We start from the raw sequence: 26,162 nt of genomic DNA, 5'->3' as shown, positions 1-26,162 counted from the left end.
TTGTTGTTATGTTTGCAAAGTGAAAACAATTTTTTTCTCTTTTGTTCTTGAAAATGTTCTGAAACTTTAAAACCAGATTTGGGAAAAAACAACAACAGCATGCAACTTTTTTCGCACGCATTTTCGACTCTAAGAGTTTTAGATTACTATTGGGGGAAAAGATAATATTGGAATAAAACTTTATGACAATGATTTACAACTTCGCAAATGATTTGCTAACATTTTAAGACTTCTTGGAAAAGAAGAAGAAAAAAGGTTTGGCTTAATGTTTTTGGTATCGCACGACATTTATTGTTCATACTGTCCGTCTCCTTGTTTTCCCAACTGGTTTCCTTTGACTTGGGATGATCAACAATGAGTCGAAACACGGAGACTCGAAATTACGTATGTGTCCAATTTGCCGAGGTATTTTCTGAGATTTTTCAGTTTTTAGACAAACAATGTAAAGGTAGTTTATTTCGGTATAATGTTTTCAAGTAAAAAAAAAATTTTCTTTTGTTTTAATCCTTTAGAATTCCTATCACCTCGTGCCTTGGAGGAATTACGAGTAGCAATGGATGAAGACGAATTGAAAACATTCCTTACTATTCACATCAGAGAAGGTGCATGGCAAGTGGTGCTGCTGTTTACGGATGAGCTCTCTATATTTAAACGACCATGGTACTGCTATTGTCTAATTTATAACGAGGACGAGGACAAGGCGGTGTCTAATGAAGTGATATACAATTCGACGTCAGGCGTATTGAATGCGTGGCCAACAGAGTACGACCCTGGTTCGGTAACACTGTGTAACGCGATCACCAACAGGGACTGGAAAGTAACCAAATTAATTCTCAATCTGAGTCGGATATCCGATAAAGGTTTGAAGAACTTGAGTACAGCGCTTACTCAGAGTGAACTTTACAGCTTGACACTGTATGGCAACGGTTCACAAATTCAAGGATTTGAACACCTGTGTAACGCGCTAACCAGCGTTAACTGCAGATTAACAAACTTATTCGTCACTAACATTGAGTTGGGAGACGTAGGAATAACGCGCTTGTGTAAGGCGTTAACCAACGTTAATTGTACATTAACCTGCTTAAACGTCCGTTCGAGTAGGTTGGGAAACGTAGGAATAATGCAGTTGTGTCACGCGCTAACCAGCTTCAACTGCAGATTAACAAGCTTAAACGTCAGTTTCAATAAGTTTGGAGACAATGGAGGAATGCACTTGTGTAACGCGCTAACCAGCGTTAACTGCAGATTAACAATCTTAAACGTCAGTGACAATCAGTTGGGAGACAACGGATTGAAACACTTGTGTGATGCGTTGACTAGCAGTAACTGTGCTTTAACTACATTAAAAGTCGGTTTTAACAGATTAGGAGATGGAGGAATCAAAGAATTGTCTGAAGTTTTAACCAACGGATTCTGTACATTAACATGTTTAGACATAAGCGGTAATGAATTTGGAGATGAAGGAGTCAAATACCTGTGTAAGGCCTTGACTGATACCAAATGCAAACTACGGAGCTTAGACTCCTACGGAAATCTGAATGTAACAGATGATGGCAAAAAGTATTTGTCTCAAATGTTAATTGGTACTGACTGGGAAGATAAAGGAGCTCTACGATTTTCCCGTTCAACTACAAAGTGGACCAAGGAACAAGTCAGTGGCACACAGCCCTGACAGGTTCTTCCTGTAACGTTTTGCTTGTCATGAAATAAATTCCATTTATATAAATGACGATTTAAAGATTATTATTCAAGGTGATCAATTAGATAACTGACCTTGTAGTCAGTATCGCTTGTTGAACGGAGTATTGAAAATGACTAGCAGTGAGGCAGCGAAACATCGCGATCAAGAATTGAGAAACGACTCGGAATCATGACCCAAACAATTACTGAACGTTCATTGGTCTATAGACGATTTTCTTTGTGTTACAAAATAGACTGCAACTGCAACTGCAATTTTGTATAACGAGGTTGTTGGCAATAATGTTATAACTTTTTTAACATAAAGTTTTGAACTACAAGCAATTGATTGTACCGGTGATTTAGCTGTAATGAGATTCCACAAATATTGAATTATATTTTGATAACCTATTTGATGAATATCATTGTCTTCTGAAAAAAACTTTTAAAAAGTCTACATGAACTAGTGACGTATAAGTAATAAGTAACAACATATTTTCTCAGTTTTTATAGGCTTTCATATTTTTTATTTGCTAGACTCCAAGAGTCTAATGTTTAAGCTTAATTGAAATCTACTTGAACAAAAAGGAATGTTTTGTTCTGCCTTGTTCGTTTTCAAAGCCAAATGTAGGCGTTCTACAACCAATTGTGTACACGTTCAAAGGAGTTTATTTGGACTTTACCTAGTAAGTGATTTACGCAAAGCTTGTACTCTAGCTTGTTTTTTTTTTCATCTGAGCTGATGATTTTATTAAGAGCAGAGTTATGTAATATTCTAAAGTTACTAATGGTAGGAAATTGCTTTACGAGTTACATAGTTTTATAATTTAGAATCTTTTTCAGTTTACTGGAATAGTTCAGAATGTAATGTATATGTAATCTAATCGATAATATTTTGGTTACTGTTCTAAAGTTCTCAACTCTCAGTGGAAATCATATTTTACATGTATATATATTTGTTTTTTTTTTAAAGGATCACACTTAACTCCAAAGTATTTGAATTATAACCGAGGGCATTGAATATGTGCAAGGACTGCAGTTAAATTTAATAAATGCTATATTCTTTTCGATCCAAGCTTCTACTGAATCTGTTAATAGAACCTTAATGAAGGGAACACGGGCTAGAAAATACGTATCCGTTTTATTTGAGCACAATTGTTCCCTTTCCAATTGTATTTGGTCCAGAATAAAAAGAAGTGACTCCCTCCCTGATCAAAAGCAAAACTCTAGATGGCTTGGGCAGGAGCCTGGTCTGGGGCTCTTTGTGGGAAAGTGTCATTAATTTCGGGAGACAAGAACGCTCTTCCATAAACTCAACTGCTTGGATTTAGACTTAGACTTCCATTCAATCTTGTCCCAAATTTACTGACAACAGAAGCTACGTACAGAAACAGGTCTGTAGCTCTCCACTTAGATTTTGGCAGCTCTCATTTAAAGCGGAATAACACAGCTGTTTAAAACACAAACAAACAAACACACAGTTACATTTTCGGCCCTCGGAATTATACCAAATTTGAATTAATTATTAAGCAAAGTGTATAGGGGCGAGCCTAGTGAGTTACTGCAACATTTCAAGATTCTTGAATGAATGTCGTCGGGGCTGTAGCTTCTATAGACATTTCATTTCAACAGGAGATTTTTTTTTAACTTCAACGCGTTTGATACCTACGCGAAATTCTTTGACCTATCAACTTTCAGGAATTTCGGAAGATTAGTAAATTTCCCGATGTGAAACATCGATTTAAACTATTCGCAATGTTCTCTTTGATCAGTCAGAGTGTCTGTACCAACTTACAGTATCTTAAGGTCGTTTGTAAAATTTTTGCTGTCGCTTTCGTTTACAATCTTGACACTTCTTTGTTTAAGGTAATCTCAAAGCGCTTAGTTTGGAACGCGCCTGATGCATTTTAAGTCCTTCCTGTTTTAACTAATATATTCTGGCTTTTAACTTTTGTCAAAGGAAGTTTGATTTAAAGCATGTCTTAAAGGATAGTATGAGACAGAACATGAAAATCAAACGCTAATGTCAAAAGTATATTAAAATTTGAATTCTTAAATTTGTTTGAGATTCTAATGAGCAAACTCATGTAAAGTTTTTTACTTGATTCACCTCTATCGCCACGGGTTTTGTCGACATGAATGAAAGGCCTTGCGCTTGAAACTTCCAGTCAAATCTGCCAAGTACACAATGACAGTAACTCTTTGGGAAATTTCTTCAAAAGGCTCTTCGAAACTGAATAGGGAAATCTATTTTTTGCTGTTACGTGACTCGTTCACTCGCTCTCCAATTCTTCCTTTCAACTAAACCTTATGTACAAAAGAAAAAATGCACAGATCTAGAGATTGCCTCTGTTCCTTGACAGGGCTTACAATTCACGGCAAAGACTTATCCTTAAAGCTTATTCAGCCCACTCTCTGAATTTCCAAACCCCTCCCTCTCAAAAGAAGAAAAAAATTACTGACTGTTCAAAGCTATTTATCCGCTGGTATATTTTTGTTGTGCTTAGTAATTCATAACAATCAATTTGATGACTGAGTTCGAATTTAACGTCCGTTACTCGTAATCAACTAGGCTTTTACTTGGTAGCGTAATTTTATAAAATGATTGAGTTCTTTGAAAAGTCATTGTAGTGATGACAACGTGTGATTAGTCATGTCGATGGTCGGTTAAACTGAAACAAAGATACTCATGTCCATCACCCATTCTTGGACTTTGCCGATACTGAGAATCTTAAGTTATATTACCGCCATGGAGCAATTCAAGATATTTTTCGTCTTAACTGATAATACAGTAAAGCCTTCCCCTTTCGTAACCACTTCATGTTTTTCTGGTGAAGTTTTAATGAATGAATAACAGAGGTAATAATCTTGTATCTTCAATTTCAAGTTTCGATTGATGTATAATTGTGAGCGCCAGTGTGCAGCGATAGATTAAGCATCGACCAGCGGGTGGCCGTTTTATCCTTCGAGCATGCGCAGGTGAATGACCGCTGGCTCACATCTCAAGTTTTCTTCGTGCCTTCTTCTTTTTGTCACTCATGTATGAGCAGGATAACTTCTTGAACTAGCATATGAATGCAATTCCCGAAAATGTTTCCAGAGCAAAAGTATAACCACAGCTCTTTTTTCGAATATGATTTTATTTTTCGTTTTCTGTTTAGAAAGTGTAGAGTTCTATGTATTTTTTCTATTTTCGGTTTACTTAACTATGTCCGGACCTGTTTCCCCGTGTTGAGTCAAATTAAGCCGCAGGCTCCACTCCTGGTGGTGCCCTTCCGTCAATTCCTTTAGGTTTCAGCTTTGCAACCATAGTTCCCTCGGAACCCAAACACGCTGGTTTCTTATGGAGGTGCCATAGGGGTCATCCAATAACACTCTCTTATCTGTGGTCAGCATGGTTAGAACTAGGACGGTATCTGATCGTCTTCGATCCTCTGACTTTCGTTCTTGATAAATAAAAACATTCTTGGCAAATACTTTCGCAGTAGTTCGTCTTTCGCAAATCCAAGAATTTAACTTCTGACAGCGAAATACGAATGCCCCAACTGTCTCGCTCAATCATTACCTCGGTTCTAGAAACCAACAAAATAGAACCAAAATCCTTTTCCATTATTCCATGCTTACGTATTCAGGCCTCGAAGGTACGAAGGAACGCTCGCCTTCCAAAAATCGTCGCACGAAGATCGGCTCGTTCTAGTGATCGATAAATACATTTCTTGTTGTAAACTTAGAGGAAATTATCTCATCCATTTTTCTGTCTAGTTAGTCTGGCATTTCCGGAAAACAAAACGTATAAGAGTGTCCAAAAAAGAGTTTAGAAAAGCAAGGACCGTGATCTTGTGATGAGAACGTTATCTCTCTATATACTATCAACTCTTAAACATTTACACGAAAAACCTTATGTTATGAAATCCAGATCTTTAGGACCAACTCTAAATCTAGTCTGATGTTTAGAGTTTTTATTGTTCCTCAGCGTAATCGACCAAAGCCAAATTAACCTTCAAGACAATTGGATCCGCGACGACCGTCACCTAAACTGGATCCTTTGGAGAGAAGATAGCATTTTAGAACTTAGCCAGTCTTAGTACGTGGATGATTTCATGATCAGAGGACACTGGGCTTCGGCTAGGCAACAATTACAATTATCCCGAACGCATTGGTCCTTTCTCTCCAGTCAAGATCTGAATATTAATTTTCCTGACTAAACCATGCATTCTTCGTCGGGTATTCCTCAGAATTTGTTTTTATGTCTGAATAGTAATCCCTGACTTTATGACTCAAGACTTGGGACTCACCGAAAACTCCTTAGATCCAAGAAATGGCGTGTTAGAAGGTTGATGCGATTACGATCTGTGTATTTCACTACAGTTCTCTAATGACAACCGGTTCACCAAACGTGGAAGTCGGAAATGATTGTCGTAGCGGGGAATGTTTCATAAACCTGAATTCCCTATTCACTTATTAAAAGGTTTTCAGGCTGTCAAGACGAGTGACATAACATCAGCTCTGAGACATTATGAACGATGTCATTGTGTAGTTCCTTCCTTATAACTCATTATGTTACTTTATACGAAGTGTTCAAATGTGTTCAAATAAAAAAGAAAAATCATGAAGCAAGTAATGTTCCATCAACTAAAGGATTGGTTGGGGTCGGAAATTCGAAGGAAGGATTAGAAAAATACATATGTTTATTATTATTATTATTATTATTATTATTATTACTGGTTATAGTAGTAGTAGTAGTAGTACAATTATTATTTCTTCTGTGTGGACAGCCGTCGTCATTGACTACATTGATTTGTTCATTTAGGCTGTACCATTTCCGATAAAACTTGTCCACTCCTATTTCGTGTATAATTAAGTCAGGTCAATGAGAATGAACAGACAGTTTCTTCATACCCTCCGCATCAGGTGGATGACGGTTTAAGTTTTGTTAACTCTTATCCGTTGGATAGCGTCATCCTTTCTTTGAACAACTGGGCTTTGATTAATTTACTATGAATGGACGTTGATCGTATAATAATCTATTCAATAGCGTGTTCTACAATAACTGTGGAAATTCTCGCGCGCTCATTGATCCAGGGCCATTTTTATTATAAAAAATAGATTCCTCTTTTCAGTATTAAATCACAGATGATGTCAAAATGTGTGAGAACAAAACAGCGGCAGAGGCGTAGCCGAGGCCCCCCCGGAAACAAAAATGTTTAAATCAGAAGTCGACTTTAGTGCAAGTTCCTAAATAAAAGATTTCTGAACACGATGAAAGAAAACGACGAGGAGAGAATAACAATTGACGAAATGGTTATTTCAGGGAACTATGTTCGACGTTGAGCATATCTGATATTTAAAAGGCGACCTTGGATTTTCAGGTAATTAGACTATGAGAGGATGTGCAAACTTATGTAAGATTTTAATGCGGAGAAGAGAGATTGATCTTTCACTTGATATGAAAAGAAAGGCATAAATACACGTGTGCAAACATTGAAACAGTCTCAGGGCGGGCCGATATCTCGCTTTCAGGCGAATCTCTTTTGAACCGCTGAGCAGATCATGAGTTACAATTGTAGGCACAGCTTCCTTTTTCATGGCGTCTCGACAAGTGGAGGGGGACAGGGGGGTGGGAGCCCGGAAGAACAGGGGGCGGGAGAGGCGGGAAGCGGGAGCAGAAGTAAAGAAGGCGATAGTTTGTTGTTTATTACTGAGTACTATTCAGTCAAAAACACTTATATAGCAAAGCTTTGAAATTTCCATTTAACACCCACCAATGCTTAAAAGAACATTTTGGAAGCAAAGAAACGTAAGTTTATACTCGGGCTGGAAAAATAGCATTACTTCCGGTGAATTTGGAAATCCCTTCAATTTGATTACGTCATAGGTCATGAGATAGCATGACACGTGACACACGTACACTTATAGCGGAGCTCGCAGAGCGTAGCCCTATAATTATACAAAATAGCAGTTACCCATCAAGCCGAAAAAATTTGGATGTACGACCGTACGACCGTACAAGGTGCTACTTTTAACATGCGTGTTCAACTGTACCGCGGGCACGCCAACGCCACGACTTTGTTCAGTAGTCCATTGGTCGGTGCACAGGGCTCCGAGTAGGACGACCCGGGTTCTAGTCCTGGCCGGGGCAAGGCGTTGTTTCGTTGAGACGTGCGGGAAAAAAAAATGCGAGCTCCGCTTTGAGGCTTGGCTAAATCTATATATTACTTCAGTGTCAGTGTCTGGTAAGTTGTAACTGTCGAAAATCTCCAGCAAAGAAAGCAATTCAGGGTCAATAAAGTCAGCTGTCGTCAAAGACTATTTCAATCGGCCTCAGTATTTTTCAGTGTGGCAACGAAAAATCCGTGCGTGGTAGACCTTCTTGAGAGGTTGCTCCGTACGACTGCACACCCCAAATTACAGAAGATTTTGCCTCATGGTGCAAACTCGTTTCAAAGGAATGCCGCTTCAGTGAGCGCGCCGGAGAGTGCGGAGTGGTTCACTTTTCAACGCAATCGTTATGAAAGTTAACCCGGGTTTCTGATCCTCCTGATTAACCTGAAGACGGGAGCAACACAGTGAAGGGTGGGAGTCAGGAGGCAAAGGGGCACAAAAGTACGGGAGGCAAGGGAACGTGGCACAGGAGACTCTGACCTCCCCTGTCCCCCCTGCCCCCTCACTGACAAAGCTGAATAAGGAAATGTTGCGTTACAGCTATACGGTCAATAACGCGGGCTCAAGCCCTCGAGGTTAAAAATTCAGTGAAATTTGGGGAGAAAAACAGGGCTGGTATTTAAAACCAAGGCATTCTGTCGTAGTTAAAGGCATTTTCTTATTTGCAGTATTTTTATGGAGAAATTTATTTTTGTAAATATTTAGGGGGTGTACAAAGTTTTCGGAGGTTGTTCTATAAAAGAAAAGCGGAAGGGAAACAACGCCCAGAAGCAACAGCTAGTAAAACGTACGTGCACTGCAAACGACTCAAAATCCGTTTTATGCCGCGCCAAAGCCTAACGCATGCGCAAATGTTATACGGCTCTGTCCGGCGAATCTCCTCGATCTTTCTGGGTATAAACAAATGCAATAAAATACGTAAGATGGAGTCAGACGTGGATAGTCCTTTGGAATCTCCGCCGATTGTGGTATTTAGGGGATTGAGATTTATCTATTGGTGAAGGAAAACGTAACAATAATAACCATGGCGTCTTTTAAAGCATCGAATGCCGGAAGTAGCTACCAGGAGCAGAGAGAGCAGAAGGTTCTTGATGTCATGTTTCTCTGTGACGAATGGAAATCTTCAAAGGGTGGATTATCAACTTTCAATCGAGAATTTGCCATTAATTTGGCAGAAGCGACGACTGGTAGCATGAAAATCCACTGCTATGTCTCTAATAGCGATGATCGGGACAGAGAAGATGCTAAGCAACATAGTGTCAATTTAATCACAGCTCGGAGTGTTCCTGGTTCAGCCGACTCCCTCGAGTGCTTGAAGTTTCCACCCTCGCAGCTCCCAAACCCACATCTGGTGATAGGCCATGGAAGAAAGCTGGGTAGTCCTGCATATTTCCTAGCACAGTCTACAAAGTGTAAATGGATCCAATTTGTTCACGTCTACTGCGAGGACCTTGGGAAATATAAAGAATCTGCCACGGCTGCAGAGGATACAATCGAAGAGAACGAGAAGAAGCACAAGATGGAAATCGAGTTGTGTAAAGCAGCGGATGCAGTTATCGCCGTTGGCTCCCGTCTACAACAGAAGTACAGCAGACGTCTCCTTAATGTTGAAGTGAAGATTATCACTCCTGGGATCTTTGGAAAGTTTTCCAATGAATCAAAATTGGCTGTAGACAGATCGGTAGTAAAGAATTTTAATGTGTCTTTGTTTGGCCGAGCTGCCTTTGAGGATCTTTCCCTAAAAGGCTATGATGTAGTTGCAAATGCCATTGGTTCTCTTGGTAAGAACTTTGAGCTGACATTTGTTGGCTCATCTCCTGGTGAACAACGAAAAGTTGAGCAATGGTTTCTTGACAACGCGTGCATCAACCGCAACCAACTAACCATCCGTCGATATTGCCGTGAACAAGAGGAACTCAAGGTGATGTTCTATCAGTCAGATTTGGTTGCTCTGCCATCCTGTACCGAAGGATTTGGGCTTTTTGCCCTTGAGGCCATTTCTGCTGGTGTCCCTTGCGAAATGGCTTTTGGAATTCCTAGGAATTCCTAGGAAAATCCTAGGAATTCCTAGGAATTTATTCCTAGGAATTCCTAGGAATTCCTAGGAATTCCTAGGAATAAAGGTGTGAATTTTCACAGTAAATTCGGACTGGGAATTCCTAGGAATTCCTAGGAATTCCCAACCATAACAACTCTGGTTCTAAAAACCTAGAAATTCCTAGAAATTCCCAGAAATTCCCAGAAATTCCCAGAAATTCCAAGTTTATAGCCAACAGGACTTGGAATTCCTAGGAATTCCTAGGAATTCCTAGGAATTCCTAGGAATTCCAACTCAGAGAACCAATGACTTTCCCTGAAAAGCTGTAAATCTAAAAAATTCCTAGGAATTTCTGGGAATTTCTGGGAATTTTTGGGAATTTTTAGGAATGTTTAAGAATTACTGGGAATTTTAAGCAAAAATTTGAGGCTTATGATATAAAATAAATACTTTAAATTAAAAAATACCCAGCTAAAATTCAAGTATTCAATGAAATTTATTTAAAAGCTTGATTAAGGCGTACATGTAAAATATTTTTGATTAATTATTAACATCAATGTGTGGTAATATTAGGATGGAATTTGATTTATTTTTCTTTTCTTGAAAACTTCATACAGATTAATCCTCAATTACAGCTATTCATATAAAATAGTTCTAATCAATCATTAAATTTGGTTTGACACAAATTGTGAATAAAATCTGTTGATTCTTTTCCAAAAAATACAATATCCTAAGTTATATTTATATAGTTATATTCTTGGGAGTGAAGGGGCTAATTACAGACAAATAAAATTGATTTTTTGATTAAAATCTTGTTATAACTGTAACAATAAATTAGAATGAAGTTATCCTAAACTGCAAACTTAGCTGCTGTTTGTACTGTTTGTATTTTTTTTCCTGGACTCACAATGAGTTGGCCTTGAATGAGGTTGTCAAAAAGAACCTTGACCATTTTGTAACTGGATTCCTTGACATCTGAATTTGAAAACAAAATAATATATTAAAATATGTATGTTTAAAGCTCAGACCAGGCTTTTAAGATGGCTATGAGGAAAAGGGCATTCATTGGATTCTCAAATTGAGAAATCTCTGTTATATTGAGTGACTTTTATATTGGAGTTAGTACATCTCTCTCATGGATTTTACTAAAAAAGGGCTGAATACATTATTTTGTTTTTACCAAGGAGGGCCTCTTTATGTACTAAAGTTTGTTATGAATCTTGAATGTTCCCAAACGTGACTAGAGGAATCTTGAAACCTTACTGATAGGTTTATTTCATTGTAAAGCATAAGCTTAAGAAACTGCGGCATGCAAGTGACCGATTCGATTCTCAGAATTATTCTAGTTTCAGTTGCGCCGAGCGTTATGTAAGCTTAATTCAACCCGCTACATCTATTCTTTTATAAGATTTTGATCACAACGAATATCGCAATTTTTACTCACCACAAACTTTCAAAATCGTAGCTTTACAGATGGCCACTCGACCCTTGTTTGTACCGGTCCATATGTCAACTGTTGTCCCTACTTTTAACTCCACGGCGCCAACGACTTTCTTCTCTTTTACAACACTCACGCTATTCTCGTTTTCCCATTGAACCAGAATAAAAGCTATCTTTAGAAATGTTATATTAAGTAAAACAGTTGAGAAAAGCGATCAACCGATGAAAAGTACATTCAAAGATGAGCGCCAAATGGAGTCTTCTTTGTTTCCGATCACCGGCATGATCACGTGGATCTTTTAGGACTTGTCATTGGCTAGCAAAGTGAATCCGCTGGCTTGCCGATTGCAGTGTTAAGAGAAGCGCCCAACTTTATTTTGACTTCTCCGACCGGTTCTCTGCTTCTAGAAGATGGATAGCTTGGTGATATAAATAAAAATGTGAGCTCACTCTATGTAGAAATAATCGACAAGAATCGATCGTATTACAAATGCACGATTTGTGACCGAAAGTTGTCGAGGAAACAAAGACTCGAAACTCACTTGAGTTGTGTTAATGGCAAAGGTGAGAAATAACTCAAGCCAATCACAGTTTTGAATGCGACTACAAATCGTCTTTTACCCTCATATTTATAAAAGAAGGATACCACATTCGGAAGTGTAAGAGATACATAGATGATCCCAGTGTACCAGTACCTAAATCTACAAAGCTTGACCGTAGCAAGCGTTCAGCAACACGTTCCAACGCCGCCATCTCGATTCCTCAGTCAGTCGTTTCCACTGAACTTAAAGCAGTATTGACAGCAGAGTAGAGTGCGTCTTACAAAGGAGAAACATTTGTACAAGAGACAGGAGTAGCTATATGCGATTACAGAGGTGCGTTGGAACTCTGGTCCACAAATAGTTATGCACTGCCCGAAGTATAAAACAATTTTGTTGATAGCTGACAGACAGAGAAGAACAACAAGTAAACTTAAGAGCTGTTATTACTGAAGTGTGACTAGCACTTTTCATTTTTATATAAAGAAGGACTTGTAATTTGTACCAAAAATAAAAAGATGTAATATTTTTTTGGGAGATCCAGTGATTGGGACATTTAAGAAATTAAGTTATGAAAGGAAACTTGGTTGGTACTTCTCACTACTAACAAGTCTTGTTGACAAATATTTTCAGATCAGAGTTTCAAATAAAGTAAATTGAAGACGTCATATAAAAGGTGTTTTTCCTCAAAGGGTACATTGACTACCTCTGTCTTGTCTGCATGCCAAATGTTTGCAAAGTGTGTGGATGATCCACAAGTATTGGAACTCTTACAAAAATGTTTTGTAAGAATAAAAACAGCAAAACAAATTACAGCAATTAGTCATGAAAATAGAGCAAAAAACTGAAAAAAAGCAGCAACAACAATCATAAAAAAAGAAAGATTAATTAGGTGTTGAATTTGTTTGTCTAAGGCATGAAATTTCTACTAAAAGTATTGTCAACAAAAAGTCTCTGACAGCGTTTGAGGCAACTGAGCTTGACTGTTCCAAGGTTTTCTAACAAAGGCAACCAGTAATGTAGGTTAGGGAAGTAAGATAACAATGTAATTATTGTTAATTATTGTGGAAGTTGGCAATTTCCATTTAACATAACTGACAGCTGGTTCATGAGAAATCCATATTAATGTAAAGATTTACTAAAACTTAGTTTGAGTAATAAATTTCATGATCTTTAAGTTATAAACATGTACATGTATGTATATCTCTTGGTAAGTTTTGTATAGCATACCTTTTATTGAGCCAAAGTTTTAAGCCTCTGAAATTACTCCTTTTCTTAAAACCTTCACTTTCAAGGTATTGAGAATTTCTTAGAATTTATGTGGACCTCAGGGTATTAAAATTGCCTCAAATTCAATTCCCAGCAATTACCAGGAGTTCCACACTTCTTAAATTATTAGTAGTTTGTAAAGCTGAGAATTCTTAGGAATTCCTAGGGATTCCAAGTCCTCACAAAACTGGAGTCTTCCTAATTCCCAGAAATTCCCAGTAATTCCAAGCTTTTTAAATCAGAGTTAATTTGCATAGATGGGAATTTTTGAGAATTCCTAGGAATTCCTAGGAATTCCTAGGAATTCCCAGAAATTCCCAAAAATTCCCAGAAAACTGGGAATTCAGTTTGCAAGGATCATTTGCATAATTGGGAATTTTTGAGAATTCCTAGGAATTCCTAGGAATTCCTAGGAATTCCCAGAAAACTGGGAATTCAGTTCGCAAGGGGTTCCTGTACTTGTCTCTGGCGAATCTGGCATAGCTGAGGCTTTGCAGAAAGTAGAAGGAGGAAACACTGTCATTGTTAGATCAGGTGAAGATAAAGATGAATGGGCACGAAGGATCAGGGAGATGTATGAAGAAAGCGCAGAAGAGAGAGAGATCAATGCCGTGAAGCTTCGCGAGAACTACAGGAAGGTTTACTCTTGGAAAGCAGAATGTGAGAGGTTTAAAGGGCTGATTGAAGATGTTGTGAAAACTGCAAATGGTGAGCCCACTTTAATTTTTAAGTACATTTGCTGAAATTTTATGCTACATGCATGAAGCTAAATCTTATGTGTAGACTGAGCCGCATAAGATAAACTGAATACCGGTACATGTAGATAAGCAGAAGAATGAGTAAAGTGCACCTTTAGTCCTGAGTTGTTACATTTATCTAGACTTGTGGTTGGACCACAAGTGTTCAAGTGCACTGTCTTTTTGAGTGCTTTTTGATATGTTAGTGTACAGACTGAGTGTCTTATATCTGCCACCAATCAGATTGCTGCATTAGGGTATTTATCTTGCACTAATCAGATTGCCACATAAGAGTATGTATCTTGCACCAATTATATTACAGCATTAGGATATCTTACACCATTCACAGCATTTGGGTATGTTTTCTTGTAAATTATGTCATTGAATTAGGGGACTGTGTACAAAGAATGGTCTTAATCAGAAATTTTGGGCTCATTTGTTAAGTGTAATGGTTTGTGGCCTTCACCGTAAGGTTGAGATTTCTCAGGATATGGCAGGATCACATTTGACTTTTTGTATCATTTTTAAGTTAAAACATGTTTTTTCCTTTCTTTTACTCATGATCCACATGCTAAACAACTCACATTCCATCAAGTACCATGGAAATAATGTTCAAAGTCCAATCAGAACATACCCAATCATTGCACTACATGAACACTGTGTAATTTTTCATGTGCTTGAATTGTACTCCACCAATCAAATTCCACTTTGCCCCTTTAGACTTTGCTCTATCATGTGTCATTTCCTTGTATTAGCAACCTGCATTTTATCACATATTCAAAATGCATTTTCCAAACCCACAAAAAAAGATTCACACAGAACTAAATGGGACTGATGGTGAACTTTTCATGCAACTGCTACCATGGACTTAACCCAATCGCATGTCAATTCATTGTAAACAACCTGCATTTCATCATGTATTTCACACACACAGGGCAAAGTCCAGATAGGCAACAACCAATCAAGGAGTCCTCTTTGAATTATTTTCCTTTTCTCTTGTTTAATGTATCCTAACTTATTCAAGATTATGATATATCTTTGGTGAGGGTCTGTTGGAAATACAATAGAGTTTCAGTTTGCTTTTTGTCATAAAATTAGGTGGAATTCTATTTTTTGGACAACTAACTGTAGATGAATAATTTTCATTTTCTCTCTGTTAGAGGAACAGCAGAGAGAGTGATCTCCTTTGCAATTGTTATTTGGTGTCTTCACACAACATGCTCTCTTTCAAACGGGGAATAGAGGGTGTTGTGTGATGGGACCAAACTATGGCTGTGAAGGAGACAACAGTAAGTGTGGCACTGATGCATTTTATTTTTGCTGAGAAGTATTTACACAATAGAGACAATAGATCACAAAATACCTGTTTGAATTCAGATGAATTAGGTTTTTTATTTTCTTTCTCTTATTAGGTGAAGTAATGCAATATTTTTGTTTGTTTAAAAGTCATGCTCTTTTCCTGTTACAAAAATGAAAACATTAGTTACACAAAATGTCCCATCTTAACCCACCCAGCCAGAAAAATGACTCTTGCATGCTAGGCATGCCTATGTATCACCGTGGCTAGGTCTGTTTAGATATTTCCATGTTTGAAACTAATCTTTTAGATCCATCAGAATTTTGATTCTACTATTGAATGAGATAAAGATGCAAAGGAAACAGAAATTGAAGCAATATATATATATACTGTATGTGGTAATCATTTTCATTTCATCAATATGTTGTTGGTATCTATTCATTGATAACAAGCTCTATGTTTGATTGGTGTTGCCTCATTGTAATGTTCTCACATTTCAGTGGTTAATTAGGTAGGAGGTAGAGAAAACCTTGTTATATTAGGATTAAATTTGACTGTTACAATTTAACAGGTAGTGAAATGAATATTAAGGTTGATGTGAAGTACTTAAAACCTAAAGAACAGAATGTGCAGACTGGCATGTTGGCAACAGAGTCTGTCAGATGCCAAGAGGTTCAGCAGCCTAGAGCATCTGCTACGTCAGCTGCATCTGGAAGTGTGTCTCATCTGCAGACAGAAGATATCCATGCTCTTAGAGAGAAAACCTTTCTATCAATTATTAGAGATTCTTTCAACAACACAAATCCAAAGTCCATTGAAGAGTGCAATTGGTTTATGGAATACACAAAAAAAATGAAGCTCACCATTACTGGTGTTGAAAATGGAAGTTTGATAATAAAGGTGAAGTGTGAATCTCTAATGATCTTGGAGGAGTTGTGGACAGATTACTCATCTGGTCATCTTGGTGAAGTGGTTCAGAATTGTTTTGTCACTGAAAAGATCTTAAAGGAACTGAACCTGGCTGAGCTGAGGCTGAAGACAACAATGGACATAGAAGAGTACTATGCATGCAAAATGCTCCTTGAGAAAGATGCACTTAGAGGTTGGTGGAAAGAATGTAACAAGGCCTGTTCCTATAATAAAATATCTGTTAAGGGTTTTGGATGAAATCCATAAGTCTTTCAACATGAAGTATGGTAAGGTACATGTCATTAAGGGATGGGTCCATCTTTTTATCAAGATTGATGGAACTTGTCTCATGAATAAACTCTTGCTGACTACAGTATATAAACCATGCCAATGCAAGAAGTACTATATTTTGTACTGTATTTTGTTTGGAAGACATTTCATCTATTTATGTTTTGTTCTTCTCAAAAATCTCTTCCCAGTAACCTGCTATCTTTCCTACTAAGACATTTGGCTCAATATTTCCTCTCTGTAGGGCTGTAGTTGTCTTTCCTTAATTTAATAGATTATTTATACATTAATCAAAGGTTAATTGGCAAGACTTTAGTTGGAGGGGCTAATAATGAAAGAAAATTTCATTATTTTTTGCATGTTGGGTGTTTTTTAAAATAGTTAGAGGTGTGTTTATGGTTTAAAATGTTTGTCCTCTTGTAAATCTTATTTAGGTGCTTTATCCTCTGAATTCCACTCCACAAGTTCAATCAGTGAAAGTCCACAAAAAAAAGAACAATGGGAAAAAAGTGAACTGAAGACAAAGATTATGGAGAAAGTGAAATTGGAAGGTGAAAAGGAAATTGAAAGACTTGCATTAAGTTGTATGGAAAGTTGCTGTGAACAGTAATAACAATTATTGTGTGATATAAGTTTGAAGAATTATCTCAGTACAATGATGTGGCATCAATAAATTAATATAATTGTACACAGTTCCACTTATGGGGACAAAACATTTGTAGAGAAGCTGTGAATGCTAATCTCTCTCTGCATTTTTTATCCTCAGGTACTTCACCCCTCATTGTGGTACCCACCAGTGGTCATGGAAAAGAACTAGAAGAATCTTGGGGAAGGAAAGGTGAACAGGATGCTAAGTTTAAACTTAATTAATGTTATTGGAACATGGTGTTCATTGTGTTCAGCCATTAAGCCAAGTGGAAAATTGTAATCTATTGTAAATTATTGACAATTTAAGGTTCTTCTTGTTGGTTGAGTTTTTCCCTTTGTTATTGGGAATAAAAACCCACTTTAAGTTGATGTAGTTGATTTACTTTTTCAATTAATTGATATCAAACCACATTATAATGAAACATTACATACATATAGACTGAATACTTTTTCAGTTGTTCTTAACAGCTTCTTTTTCAGGTTTAAAGCATCTTTGTTTAAATAGAGGCAATCTAAAGTGTACATATACCTACTGGTATCTTTAAATACAAGTTGCAAGCCTGTTTCTAACTATTTTTCAATAGAAATGCTAATCTCCCACTGTATACCTTTGCTTTTAGGCATGTTGCCTCTTCCTGGATCTTCCACCTTTGATCCTGATGAAGAACTAGTAGAGCCATGTTTGAAACGTCAAAGAATGGAAGGTGAATAAAAAGATGCTGTTAAATTAACTTTAATGGCAAAAGTAAACTAAAAATGCTTTTAAATACATTTAATTCTCATTCAAAATATTTTTTTTAAAGGAAATTAAACCCAGTTTAGGTTTCCCTCACTCTGTGTTTTGCGAAAAGGAAATAATTATTAAGATTGTAGAGGCTAGGTTGGTGAATCAGTATATAATGATAAACTAGGTCTTTTTAATGTTGGTCTCAAATTATGCCTTAAAAAGCTGACAGTTATGTAGTTCAGGTAGAACTACATAACAATTTAGTTTACAATCTGTTAATTACATGTTGGTTTGACCTGTTATCATGTCACTATTAAAAGTAACACCATGAATAGCTCTTTGTACTTTTCCCCTTAAGGTCAACTCCCATTACTGTGGACACCCTCGAGGGGGAGATTTATTGTCTGTAATAGCAATTAGTTTGTAATAATGGGGTACAGAAATTTGTTTTGTTTCTTAACATATGAAATAAAGTTTCCACAAACTGGAAAAAGATCTGGCTTTAAGCAGAAAATTTCTTATGTACACACCCAATTGAAGAATGGTTTCTTTATTTCCCTTTTTCATAATGTTGGTTCATAGTATGCTAGTCATGATTTTGAACAAAGTAAATAAGTGTCTGTTATAGCAATAGAAAAAATAAGTGAAAAGTCATACTGGGGGGCAGGAAAGAGTCTGCATTATTGCAATAGCAAGAGTCTGTTATAGAGGGAATTTATTTCAGTCATTTCTGTGTGTGTTTCTCCAGGGGCTGGCTCTTGTCTGCAGTGGCAAGGTGTCTGTAATAGTGAGGTGACCACAGGGCTAGAGTCAACTGTAGATTAATCCAAATTTGGCATTTTCATTTCCTTTCTGTCAGGTTGTGTTTATCTTTGGCTCCAAATATAAACAAAATAAAACAAGCTAAAATAAAAATTGGCAAGATTTTAGTTGGAGGAGCTATAAAAGAAAATGTTACCTGTATTTGTGTGTGGGGTTTTTATAAAAATGATTTGAGGTGTGTTGTATGGTTTTGAATGTCAGTATTTAGTGTTTGCCCCATTATTTGTTTTCTTTTAAATCTGATTTTAGGTGCCTCATCTTCTGAATTCCACTCCATAAGTTCACCCAGTGAAAGTCCACAAAAACAAGAAGAGCTGACAAAATGGAAACAGAAGATGAAGATTGTTGAGACAGAGAAACTGAAAGGTGAAAACAAAGTTAAAAGATGTATTAAGTTATTATGGAAAGTTTTTGTGAACAGTAATAACAATTTATTATTTGACAAAGCTTTGAAGAATTATCTCAATGCAGTAATGTGGTGTTAGTATTAATTTAAGAGTACAACTTATGGGGAACAACTTACAGCGTATCTGCAGAGAGGCTGTGAATGCTGATCTCTCCCTGTACTTTTTGTTCTTAGGTACTTTACCCCTCACTGAAATACCCACCACTGGTCATGGAAAAGAACTTATAGGAAAAGCACAGGGAAGGAAAGGTGAACAGGAAGCTCAGTTTGAATTAATATCTGTAGTAAATATGTTCAGTATGTGTAAAGAAGTGTGCTTTTGGGATTAAACATTTAAGGTTGTAAGGGTCTGTAGGGTAAAACTAAACTGACAATTATTTGAAATACTCTCAGTTCTTCATTAAAAAGATTAATTTGAAAGAAATTAAAACCCAATTTAGTTTTACCTAAATTTTGTATTTAAGATAAATTTCATGCACTTATAGGGATGGTCACATGACTTGTTGGTTTGCTGTGTTATCATCTCTCAAATGAAACTAACACCTTGAATACTAATATTGCTGTAAATAATGTAAAATTAAGATAAATGTGAATTACTCCAAATATGATTGTGCCTCATTCTCTACTTATATTAAAGGGAATTTGAGTTGGTTTGTGGAATTAAAACAATAATTGTACTGTATGTATGTATTTCAAATGGATGTTTTGAACAGCTTTTTTTAAATCCATCCTTAGAGCTACAGGTTGGTATGCCTGTTTCAAACTATTTATCAGAAGAAATGCTAATCTCTCTCTGTATAACTTTGTTTTTAGGCATGTTGCCTCCCCTTGGATCTTCCACCTCTGATCCTGAAGAAGAACTAGAAGAGCTACGTATGAAACTTAAAACTATGAAAGATGAATGAAAAAGTGCTGTTAAATTGATTTTGATGGTAAAACTAAACCAAGAATGCTTTTAAATAAATTTAGTTTTTATTCGCAATATTTTTTTGAAAAGGAAATTACACCCAATGTAGTTTTCCGTCACTCTGTGTTTTGCTATAAGAGAAAATTAAGATAGTAGAGGCTAGGTTGGTGAAACAGCATACAATGATAAACTTAGTTTTTTCAGTGTTGATCTTAAATTATGCCTTAAAAAACTGACTGTGGTGTAGTGTAGATAGATTTTGTACATCAAATACAATCAGTTAATGGCATGTTGGTTTGACCTGTTATCATGTCACTATTAAAGGTAACACCATGAATTGTTCTTTGTACTTTTCCCCTTAAAGTTGACTCCCATTGCTGTGGACACCCTCGGGGGGAGATTTAGTGTCTGTAATAGCAAAAAGTTTGTAATAATGGGGTACAAGAGAAATAAACATTTGTTTTGTTTCTTAACATATGACATAAAGTTTCCACAAACCAGAAAAAGATCTGGCTGTAAGCAGAAAATTTCATATGTTCACACCCAATTGAAGAATGGTTTCTTTATTTCCCTTTTTCATAATGCTGGTTCATAGTACGCTAGTCATGATTTTGGACAAAGTAAATAAGTGTCTATTATAGCAAGAGAAAAAACAAGTGAAAAGTCATGCTAGGGGGTAGGAAAGAGTCTGCATTATTGCAATAGCAAGAGTCTGTTATAGAGGGAATTTATCAGTCATTTCTGTATGTGTTTTTCCAGGAGCTGACTCTTGTCTGCAGTGGCAAGATGTCTGTAATAGTGAGGTGACTGCAGGGCTAGAGTTAACAGAAGATTAATCCAAATTTGGCATTATCATTTCCTTTCTGTCTGGTTGTATTTATCTTTGGCCCCAAATATAAATAAAATAAAACAAGCTAAAATAAAAATTGGCTAGATTTTAGTTGGAGGAGCTATAAAAGAAAATGTTACTTGTATTTGTGTGTGGGGTTTTTATAAAAATGATTTGAGGTGTGTTGTATGGTTTTGAATGTCAGTATTAAGTGGTTGCCTCATTATTTGCTTTCTTTTAAATCTGATTTTAGGTGCCTCATCTTCTGAATTCCACTCCATAAGTTCAACCAGTGAAAGTCCACAAAAACAAGAAGAGCTGAAAAAATGGAAACAGAAGACAAAGATTGTTGAGACAGAGAAACTGAAAGGTCAAAACAAAATTAAAAGACATTAAGTTGTTGTGAACAGTAATAACAATTTATTATTTGACCAAGCTTTGAAGAATGATCTCAATGCAGTAATGTGGCATTAGTAATATTCTAAGAGTACAACTTATGGGGAAGAACTTACAGCACAGCTGAAGAAGAAGAGAGGCTGTGAATGCTAATCTTACCCTGTACTTTTTGTTCTCACCCCTCACTGTAATACCCACCACTGGTCATGGAAAAGAACTTATAGGAAAAGCACAGAGAAGGGAAGGTGATCAGGAAGCTCAGTTTGAATTAATTTCTAAAGTGAATGTGTTCAGTGTGTTCAGCTATCATGTCAAGCATAGAGAAGTGTGCTTTTGGGATTAAACAGTTAAGGTTGTAAGGGTCTTTTGGGTAAAACTAAACTGACAATTATTTGAAATACTCTCAGTTCTTCATTAAAAAGATTAATTTGAGAGAAATTAAAACCCAATTTAGTTTTCCCTAAATTTTTTATTTAAGATAAAAATTTCATGCACTTTATAGAGATGGCACATGAGTTGTTGGTTTTCCGTGTTATCATCTCTCAAATGAAAGTAACACCTTGAATACTAATATTGCTGTAAATAATGTAAAATACATAAATATAAATTATTCCAAATATGATTGTGCCTCATTTTCTACTTATGTTAAAGGGAATTTGAGTTGGTTTGTGGAATTAAAACAATAATTGTACTGTATGTGTGTATTTCAAATAGATGTTTTCAACAGCTTTTTTAAATCTATCCTTAGCTACAAGTTGGTATGCCTGTTTTTAACTATTTATCCATAGAAATACTAATTTCTCAGTATAACTTTGTTTTTAGGGATGCTGCCTCTTCATGGATCTTACACCTCTGATCCTGAAGAAGAACTAGAAGAGCTAGGTATGAAACTTCAAATTATGAAAGGTGAATGAAAAAATAGTGTTAAATTGACTTTGATGGTAAAACTAAACCAAGAATGGTTTTAAACACATGTAGTTCTCATTCAAAATAATTTTTTTGAAAGAAAATTACACCCAATGTAGTTTTTTGTCACTCTGTGTTTTGCTAGAAGAGAATATTAAAATGGTAGAAGCTAGGTTAGTGAAACAGTGTTTAATGATAAACTTAGTTTTTTCAGTGTTGATCTTAAATTATGCCTTTAAAAACTGACTGTGATGTGGTTTAGATAGATTTTGTACATCAAATACAATCAGTTAATGGCATGTTGGTTTCACCTGTTATCATTTTGCTATTAAAAGTAACACCATGAATTGTTCTTTGTACTTTTCCCCTTAAGGTTGAATCCCATTGCTGTGGACACCCTTGGGGGGAGATTTAGTGTCTGTAATAGCAAAAAGTTTGTAATAATGGGGTACAAGAGAAATAAACATTTGTTTTGTTTCTTAACATATGAAATAAAGTTTCCACAAACCAGAAAAAGATCTGGCTGTAAGCAGAAAATTTCATATGTTCACACCCAATTGAAGAATGGTTTCTTTATTTCCCTTCTTCATAATGTCGGTCATGCCAGATAGTCATGATTTTGGACAGAGTAAATAAGTGTCTACTATAGCTAGAGAAAAAACAAGTGAAAAGTCATACTGGGTGACAGGAAAGAGTCTGTATTATTGCAATAGCAAGAGTCTGTTATAGAGGGAATTTATTTCAGTCATTTCTGTATGTGTTTCTCTAGGGACTGGCTCTTGTCTACAGTGGCAAGGTGTCTGTAATAGTGTGGTGACCACAGGGCTAGAGTCAACTGTAGATTAATCCAAATTTGGCATTGTTTCATTCTCTACTTTAGCTGAAGATGGTATTGAGTTGGCATGCAGTAAAAATACATAATAGTTGTTTTCAACAATGATCATTGGAGTTATAATGGAGAACTAAGACTATTTTACTTTAACATGACTATAATTTGCTGTTTGCACAGGTGTACCTGTTGTTATCTTTTCTATGTAAAGTAAGAGACTGAATTTTGAAAAGATTTATATACCTTTGCTCCCAGGTTCTTCATCTCCCCCTCTTCTCTCCACCATTGATCTTGAAGAAAAGCTGGGGAGCATATGTGTGAACCTTAAGATGCTTAGAGTGGAAGGTGAATAGAAAAAATTCATTTCTTATCATTTTTAGGGAGAAACTGATCCAAGAATGTATCAGGGTGATGATGACCTAGTGTTCAAAATGTTTGGTTTTTATTACTTTTTTAACATTTTAGCCATGTAAATAGCTCAATGCCTTTAAATATTTTCACCTTTTTTTTCTAGTAAATACCTCTGAGAGAAATAATTCCTCATCTGAGATATTAACCTTTTCCTGTCTTTGTTTTCATCCAAGAATACTGCTAAATGCTCTCAGCTTTTATTCAGTAACTTAATTTAGTTAAGGAACATATTTTCAATTCAGTTTTACCACTAAATCCATAATTTCAGTCAAAGATAGAATTGAATTGGCTGCAGCATGTGATAATGAAACAATACTTAAAGATAGCTTATTTCATTGTTCTCTCCCTTGACCTCAATAGATGTTATTATGCCTTTACTTTTTATATCAGGTGTGGCACTTAGTGCTAAATATATTTCTGTGTACCTTTGCTCTCAGGTGGTTTTTCTGTCCTTCAATTTTCAACCATTGATCTTGAGAAAAAACTAGCTGAACTAATCATGAAGCTTCAGAGGCTCAGAATGAAAGGTGGATATAAAATGTTTATTGATTCATTATCAGGGAGAAATAAATCCAAGAATGCTATTAAAGGCTTTAACCCTTGTATCGAATTATCACTTCTCAAGGAAACCTGTTATCTGATTTTATTACTATTGAACAGATGAACGCTTCCACTTCTCATTCTAATTATATACATTTTCAAGGGAAACGTTTCCTTAGTAAAGATAACCCTGCTTCCTTTATGGCTAATTTTTAGCTAATAGGTTGCTGTCCTATACTTTCAGGTATTATGTAAAGTGTTAGCTTTGATATGAATTTTTTCTTAATTTAGTTTTTGTTAATTCTGTGCTGTGGTGAAAGGGAGTATTAAGTTGGCTGTGGCTTATTATGATGAAACAATTTTTCTAAATGGTTGATTTCAACAATGACCAGAGGAAATTAATAAGGAAACTGACACTATAATTGTGCTATCACATGGCTGTAACACAATGTACAGTGTGAGTCTAATGCCTGTTTTTAACCATTTTTGTAAGGTAAGGTGCTGAATGCTAAAAACATTGTATCCTTCTATTAACCTTTTCTTTCAGGCATTTTGCTTCCCCCTGAACTCTTTATTGCTGATCTTGAAGATGACCTAGAAAGACTACGTGAAAAACTTAACAGACTCAGAATGACAGGTGAGTGAAACATTTGTATTGGCCCCGTTGAACAGTGAAGATACTATTTTTATCTTTTATTTGTGAGGATAGTGGTGTCGCCATGGTTACTAACATGACTAGCCAATTACAAGAGAGCTTCCCGCTCAGGCCGGTTCTTTTGCTGTTATAAAATTTTTCCCTTCTTCATTAGAATTTTGACTTTTTGGAACAGAAAATATAAGTATTATTGTCTTTATTTCTCCTTTATAACTTTATATCCCAGTTTCATAACATTTCTGTGACAGGCATTTTGCGATAGGTGACCACTTTAATTGCACTACTTTGCTGTTTCGAAAATGAATAAAAAAAAGTTGTCTTTTATGTAGGAATTTCATCAGTATCTTTAGAATAAAGAGAACATTACATGGCCGCTTGGGGATACGAATTTTATCTTCTCGTGCTGAAAGTATTTCTCACGAGTGAGCTCCGCTCAATCGTGAGAATACTTTCAGCACGAGAAGATAAAATTCGTATCCCCAAGCGGCCATTTAATATCCTCTATAACTTCTCTTAACTATCTAAGCCCTGCATGCAACTTACAAAACATCTGCGCCAGTCATTACATGTTAAAACATGGAATGGTGTGTATCTACTCCATATTTAAGATAAATCCCTCCTCTTATATAATGCTTTCAACCAAGAATGCTGTTAAATTCTCTAAACCATTTTGCTGTTTACTTCTTCTCTCAGGTCGCTCACATCCCCTCGTTTCCACTATTGAAGTAGAACTCGGCGAACTACTCAAGCAACTTCGGAAATGGTGGAAGGAAGGTGAATAAATAAGGCACATTTAAAGAGAAAATAATCGAAGTTGAATGGTATTAAAATACTTCCAGTTCCTTGTGGAATTACATTACCGCTCGCGTATACGTTAACCAAAAAGGGAAAAATAAAACGCATGCAATTGCGAATAAAAAAAATGTGCGCGTCAAAAAATCGCACGTGCGCGCATAAGCTTGATACGTCTGCCTCAGTGGTATATACGAGGTGGTCCTTTTGTTTTTCTATTGTTGGCGGTTTACCGTTTTAAAGAATAGACTACGAAGTAATAGCACTAAGATACAATACGGCTACCAACGACAAGCAAACTTGTTCGTTTCAATCACCGTTCTAACCGACCTTCCCGATATGCCGTTACAAACTACTGCGACTTCGTAATCGGAATATATAAATAATTTATCATTTTCCAAATGAATTATTTTATCAAAATAGCTATTTGTCACTCGGTTAAAAAAAAAACATGCGTCACAACGGCTTGGCAATTCAAAATAAATTTACTCTCAGTATATCGTAATTAGAAGCAGTTGAAGAATCGGCTAAGGCGTCCGTTTGTAACCAGTTGTCGCATTCTTAATGCAAACCCACGCGCAAATGTTTATTTCATAGCTTTATCATCGGTGAACATGCTGTTCTCAAAAACCGGTTCGTTCATCGCGCCATTTATTCAAAAACTAATAAGTTCCACTAACTTACTTTAATGGTTTTGTTTAATGGTGTTGTTGAAAAAAATTAAAACAAAAATAATTGATTAGATGAGAAAATTATTACTGTGAATTTTATGGGAAATATTAAAGGAAAAAGAATTGTAGGAAAAAGAACTGTAGGGCTGATTTAGACAACCAAAAAAAAGTATTTTAAGCTTTCTGAATGACTAATAAAAAATATATATATTTAATATAATTAATACATTAATATAATAAATAGATCCTTAAAACATTGTCAAAAGT

The 26,162-nt window shown here is 36.1% G+C and overlaps 3 protein-coding genes and 1 long non-coding RNA gene across 4 annotated transcripts in view; 3 read left to right on the top strand and 1 right to left on the bottom strand.

Annotated features, from left to right (window-relative positions):
- Window positions 1-2,747, top strand: part of LOC149039291 (uncharacterized) — a 3,423-nt gene extending 676 nt beyond the window's left edge. Inside the window, exon 2 of the mRNA XM_089185229.1 lies at window positions 513-2,747. Coding sequence (XP_089041355.1) covers window positions 513-1,672 — 1,160 coding nt within the window. The 3' untranslated portion in view covers window positions 1,673-2,747. The remainder of the gene's footprint in view (window positions 1-512) is intronic.
- LOC113669106 (uncharacterized) overlaps window positions 1-26,162 on the top strand; it is a 388,759-nt gene that overhangs the window by 257,448 nt on the left and 105,149 nt on the right. The window contains exons 25-33 of the mRNA XM_089185219.1: window positions 17,625-17,708; window positions 18,803-18,919; window positions 19,134-19,208; window positions 19,773-19,832; window positions 21,974-21,997; window positions 23,082-23,171; window positions 23,675-23,764; window positions 24,325-24,414; window positions 25,126-25,206. Coding sequence (XP_089041345.1) covers window positions 17,625-17,708; window positions 18,803-18,919; window positions 19,134-19,208; window positions 19,773-19,832; window positions 21,974-21,997; window positions 23,082-23,171; window positions 23,675-23,764; window positions 24,325-24,414; window positions 25,126-25,206 — 711 coding nt within the window. The remainder of the gene's footprint in view (window positions 1-17,624; window positions 17,709-18,802; window positions 18,920-19,133; window positions 19,209-19,772; window positions 19,833-21,973; window positions 21,998-23,081; window positions 23,172-23,674; window positions 23,765-24,324; window positions 24,415-25,125; window positions 25,207-26,162) is intronic.
- On the top strand, window positions 8,704-9,889 carry LOC149039290 (uncharacterized). The gene has a single exon (XM_089184059.1). The coding sequence runs from the start codon at window positions 8,864-8,866 to the stop codon at window positions 9,887-9,889; it is 1,026 nt and encodes a 341-aa protein (XP_089040185.1). The 5' UTR covers window positions 8,704-8,863.
- Window positions 10,355-13,566, bottom strand: LOC149039289 (uncharacterized). The gene is made up of 2 exons (XR_016180542.1): window positions 11,964-13,566; window positions 10,355-11,490 (listed from the first exon to the last, which is right to left on the bottom strand). It is a non-coding gene; the product is annotated as an uncharacterized LOC149039289 (long non-coding RNA).

This window comes from Pocillopora damicornis, chromosome 10 (genome assembly GCF_964200805.1).
Source record: "Pocillopora damicornis chromosome 10, jaPocDami1.2, whole genome shotgun sequence".
Classification (NCBI taxonomy): domain Eukaryota; kingdom Metazoa; phylum Cnidaria; class Anthozoa; order Scleractinia; family Pocilloporidae; genus Pocillopora; species Pocillopora damicornis.
Note: the sequence above shows the minus strand (reverse complement) of the source record. Positions and strands in the feature narration are given on the sequence as shown.